At 34.1% G+C, this 5,840-nt stretch overlaps 1 protein-coding gene across 1 annotated transcript; it reads right to left on the reverse strand.

The window, feature by feature from the left end:
• Positions 1–1,121: 1,121 nt before the first annotated feature.
• LOC132600802 (tetraspanin-3) lies at positions 1,122–5,504 on the reverse strand. Its single transcript, XM_060314196.1, has 2 exons — positions 4,905–5,504; positions 1,122–1,656 (listed from the first exon to the last, which is right to left on the reverse strand). Exons 1-2 carry the CDS (start codon positions 5,415–5,417, stop codon positions 1,312–1,314), a joined length of 858 nt encoding a protein of 285 aa, XP_060170179.1. The 5' UTR covers positions 5,418–5,504; the 3' UTR covers positions 1,122–1,311.
• Between the last annotated feature and the right edge of the window lie 336 nt (positions 5,505–5,840).

Below are 5,840 nucleotides of genomic sequence, written 5' to 3' on the forward strand. Positions count from 1 at the left end.
TAAAAAGTGGTAATCTTTTTAAAACAATTTTTTTAAAAAAAATAGAAATATAAATTAAAACGCAAAATGGAAATCAACGAAAGCTATTTGAATCATTTCTCATCCAATGTGAACGACCACATGTGAACACCTCAAAGCAAGTCCTATCCAACTTCCTAAGATTTAGAAATCATCACGTGCACTTAGAGCATGCCAACTATATAACACTCTTACTATAATTACTGGCTAAATAATGTACGATTATCGAAATGGCATTCTGTTTATGTTGGTCTGATGCATGTCCGCTGGTGCAGAGGCATCATTCCACATACATGACATTTCTTTTCACATATTACATCACGGATCATGTGAAACAAACTATGGCTTTGTAATATGTAAGGTTTCTAGAGTATGAACATTTTTTTTAATTAAATTGTAGTGTTCGGATCAGCTTGTTCACATAATGACTATTTTACATGATATGTGTTATTTTCTACCGGTCAGCTAGTGAAGACAAGATTTTTTACCAAGAGGATTCAACATCTAATATATATATATATATACACATAAAAAATAATTAACCTTATATACGTAGCATATTTTTCCGGCTAAAGGGGTTCGGATGAATCCCTTCTGCCCCCTAGCTCTGCTCATGCCAGTCAGGGGTGGAGCTATGGGGCGCAAAGGGTTTATCCAAATCTTCTTCGTATAAAAACTATAATGTTTATACAATGTCAAAAAAAAAATTATCTATATATAATAAATCTTGAATTCACTCGACTTCTTTGTATATTCACTTCTTTATTTTAAATCTTATTAGTGAAAATTCACTCTGTCACTAATACCAGCAAAAATATTGAATAACTCTATTCATCAAGGCTTAGGAGAATAGAAAGAAATCACCTAGTATTTATGTCTCAACTTAAATTTGAATCCTAATAAATTTTCACATACTTTATTAGCCGTTAGGCCACACTTTTGAGTGACTTTTACGTGAGTCTGAACATTTCTTGTAACATTAAACAAGTTATAGAGGAAAAGCTGCTTATCCTTGCAATCTCAGCAATATTGGTGCTCTCTTTGGATAAGTTAAAGTCAATGTACAATCTCATAGCAAGTTGCAACTTTGCTGCAACAGGAAGGGATCAAAACCTGCTTCATAAAACTACTTAAGTTTTGGAATTAAATGAACATAAACCACAATCAATACAAGATTTACAGTCTGTTTTCTTGGGAAGAAAATGACAAGTAGAAGTATAAACAAAGCATATTTTGTTTCTTTCTAAAAAAGATTACTAAACTTATCACACATAAAAATACATTTCAAGCATTTTAGAAGTGTATCCTGCTAGGTTGAGCCTTCTCCATCCTGGTTTCTCCATAAGGCTCGTCGTTATCCATCCGTTTGTTGTGCCTAAATGCTGCGATGGCGACCATATACATGATGACTAGGATGATCAATATGACAATGTTGATGACAGATACCTTTCTCCAACTCTTTTTTAGACTAGCCAGTACACCAGCTTTGCAAGAGTCGCAGTTGTAGCAGAGCTGTTGTTGATCATTGTTCCATCTAACACAATCTGGATCAGCTCCAACTAGCCCTCCTCCTGGAATCCAAACCGTCTCATTCTGATAAACATAGCCACATTCTGTAGGAGGCTTGCAGCAACCAGACTACACAGAAAACATTGAGATTTTGTGAGAGCTTGCTTCTCTACCAGTAATTAGTAGAGGCGGATCCAGGATTTGAAATTGTAGATATTTAGTGGATTTCTTGATATATAATCAGGATTTGGGCAAAAGCTATTAGGTTCCATGAACCCGTAAGTTGTGCTCTAGATTTGGAGTGAATTTCTGCACATTCAACTGACCTATTACTACTTTAAGCTCAAACTACATATAAACACAGCAAAGATTCAAAATGTATTGTATAATACGATTATACTCATCTTGAACCAACGGACTCAAAATCAAAATTCTAGATTCGCCTCTGAGCAAGTAATCATTGTACCTTTGTTACATTCAACACACACAATGTGAACTAAGAGCCTCATCAACTCTATTGCTACTATTTTGGAAAAGTTTTACAAGTGGAACAAACATATCGCCATAGTAATACGTTCATTATGCCTGTTATACCACACACATGAAAGCTTGTACTTTCCTGCGCCCGGATATAATTATATAAATTCCCCTAGTATTACCAGTTTAGACAAGTCCAACTCAAGAAACTAAGGGTGGACATCTGTCACTAGACATATGCTTATAACAGATATTTAATTAAGTTAAAATATATCTAGATATATCAAAGACACTACATGGCCACACTAGCCCATCGAGATGATTGAGATGTTAATATTTGGGCCCAATTATTGGTGTTTTTTGGGCATGTTAGGCCCCCTTTTCAATCAGGTAAACACTTTCTTGATTTACGTCAACAGTAAAAGATGCTTTTTGAACCATAAAATACTAGGAATTGGTTAAAGCAATTAATCTGCTGAAAACAAATTGTCCCTTATGGAACAATTTTCTTGTGACAAATATGCACTACAAATACTTTTCTTGACATGATGATCTATGTTACATCAGGAAGAAATTTTGTATCTACAGTACAATTCTAAGTCGATTTATTAGGACCGCTTAGAAAGAAATGAGCCATATGGCCATTACTTTTTCTGAATAACCAAATTTGCACAATTTAAAGCAGCCACCTACCAAGTCTCTTATCCTGAATAAAAAACTTATCCAAGAAGTGTTACAAACTTTTTAAAAATGGAGTAATCAATTTTCTTGGATGGTCTATATGTGAAAGAAGGACCCATCTGCAAATTTCACATGCATAATTAAATTTAGGTGAGAACTTAAATTTATGTGATATATAATGAGGACCCATGTTATGTCAGGGGAAAGTGAAGGAGTAGGGCATGGAATGTTATTGACCATCACGCTAACATGCCTAGGTGCTATAACCCAAACATGCACCCAAAAGTCATTTTAGGGATAAAGGAAGGGAAGGAATGATCAATAAAGTGAATGAAAATTATGAGAGATCAAGGTTCAAATTATAACAGAGAGAAAAGAATTAAGTGATTTCTTTCAATCCGACTAAATCTTAGTCTGCAAAGTTACCATGTACATGTTGGTGAGAGGTAGTAACATGTATCCTATTAAATAATAAGGTGCACAATCTGGTGCTATGTTGCTTGGACTCTTTAAAAATATTGATGGGTGTGGTGGATCCCCAAAAGTAGTACAATTTTTTTTTAATAGGAAAATGAAAAAAAGTAGTCCAATTTTTGAGGATCCGACATAAATCCGACAATATTTTTGGAAAGTCCGAGCAATATAGGTCGGCTGCAAGAAATACACGATATAATTTGTGCTTTGTGAGAGAAAACAAATTAAGTAATGGAATGCACATGCACATTCACTGTTATTAAAAAGAAAAGGAAAAGGAAGAAAAAGAAGAAATCTAATTAAGTGGAAACAGAAGAAACTAGAAAGGAAGAGGAAAAGCTAGTCAAACCAAAAGGCAAAAGGGGCAAAAAAGTTTTTCTTTTCTCAAGTTTCTGTTAATGAAAATCCCAGAAATTTAAGAAGGGCATTCAATAGAAGGCATTAAAGCAAAATGATAAACTGAAGAATAGTCCAAAATAAGCCAACCTCTAAAGGTTTCTATATCACATATAACATGCATGGCTATGAGCAAAATTATTGTTTTGAGTTGTCACCATTCTTGTATTCATTTTAATTACATATAAGTCAAAACTATCACTTTATAGCAAGCAATGGTCTACTTTTTAAAGGTGTGGATGAGTTATCATTTCATTAAACGACAATTGAGAAATTGGTAAATTATCCCATCATTATATAAAGAGGTATCTGCACCCAACAGAAACCTGAAATAAGAAAAGGAAAAACTCCATTTTGCCCCTAAATTCTTTTTATAAACTTTTACTATAACATTTTCACATCAATTCCGTCACATAAAACTCCATTTTGCCCGTAAATTCTTTTTATAAACTTTTACTATAACATTTTCACATCAATTCTGTCACTAACTATGGTAAACTGATATATAGTCTAATGTAAATATTGGATATTAATAAATTATTTTGGCGGAAACTAACAAGTCACTAACTTATAGTAATATAAACATAGAAAAATGAAACATTCCTGTACTTTTTTGGCAGTTGCACAACGTTTATTTTCCGAAAAAACAGATCTAGTACTGCCTTCCAAGGCAGTTTCTAATCTTGTTGTAAGGTGAAAAAAAAGTGGTGGCAACTGTCTTATAATTTCAAATTGAAAAAAAAAATGATTACTTTCAGAAATTAAGTTCCTTTTTTAATCTTTAATTACAAAGAAGCTGCTTTTTTTAAGCCCATCCAAACAGGCAACTTATTTTTTTGGGCTTATTTTAAGCACAAAATGGCTTATAAGCTGGCCAGTCAAACACTCAAAAGAACTGAAAACCGCTTATAAGCTATTTTCAGCAACTTATAAGCCAAGCCAAACGGGCTCAAAATTAACTTCTATTTCCTCCAAAAGTTATTCATAATAGATACTTTGTTGCTTTAGACATCCATATTTAAAATCCGCTAATCTAACTAATTCAGATTCGTATCCAGTAAACTCAGTAGAGGAAAAAATGCCATCTACCTAGGCTTTCTCAATTTCCCAGAGCCGAAACCCGAGCACGAAAAAAACTCATGAGATAAACATTTTCTCAATGAGTTTAGAAGAGTTTTTGCTCAATTTCTAAGTGATTTCTTCTCATCTGGCTAATAAATCTGGTAAATAGAGTTACACAGTATTTATATTGGTCAGAGAAGAAGCTAGAGAACAACGTGCTCGTACACCAAACATCATAAAATAAAGTAAAAAAAAATGAAAGGAAAAAGAGTTTAGGCATGACTTACCTCAATAGGACTAAGTTTTCTGAGATAATACAAATCAGCACTCTCAGGAATTCCATTATAAATCCTTCTTGTCTTACCACAAGCATGTGAATCCCTAATACAACTACTAATCTTCATCCAATAACTTTGGCTTTTAACCCTTTCTTCTAACCAACCTGAATAATCCTGCAAGTAATACTCCAAGTATGCCCGGTTCATAACGGGTCGACCCGACCCTTTATCAGTAACAGCATAAGCAAATATAACAAAACCTATTAAAGCAGCTATAATTAAGAACATAGCCCATAGGTAAAGATACATTAAAAAAGTGTTCCTATAACAAGCACCAGCAAAACCAGCTAATGAAACAACCATAATGGAAACACCAATTACTATTAGTGGCCATTGAAGGAATTTTAAACAATCTGTGTTGTTTGCTCTACTACTTAGCCATATACCACCACCTAATATTGGTATTGATGCTAAGAAAGTGAAGAAGTTTAGTAGACCTATCAAATGGTTGCTAGTTCTCATGGTGTTTTGAGTTTTCTTGGGGAGTTTTTTGAGCTATTTTTGGGTTCTTGAAAACAGGGGAAAGTAGAGGAAAGAGTGATTATGAAGAAGAAAAATTTTGGGTGCGGGGGGGGAGGGGGAGGTGGATGGCGTGGGTTGGGGGGTGGGGGGTGGGGGGTGGGGGGTCTGTTTCCTTAAGTTAAAGACAAAGCATGTAGTGAAGTAACGGAAGCACCCTTTATTTGTTAATTATTGACTTGGCAGTTGGCCCTGTAGAGGATCTTGAGATGAGGATTAAGAATATTTTATTTTTATTTTCGTCTACGAATAAGATTTAAAAAAAAAAAAAAAGGATAATTGAGCAAAAGTACAGCCCGCACGCAACAAAATATAGGTCAATTTTGGTGCATAGTTGATTAAAAAAAAAGAGAGAAAGAAAAAGGT

Source organism: Lycium barbarum, chromosome 6 (assembly GCF_019175385.1).
Source record: "Lycium barbarum isolate Lr01 chromosome 6, ASM1917538v2, whole genome shotgun sequence".
In the NCBI taxonomy this organism is placed as follows: Eukaryota; Viridiplantae; Streptophyta; class Magnoliopsida; order Solanales; family Solanaceae; genus Lycium; species Lycium barbarum.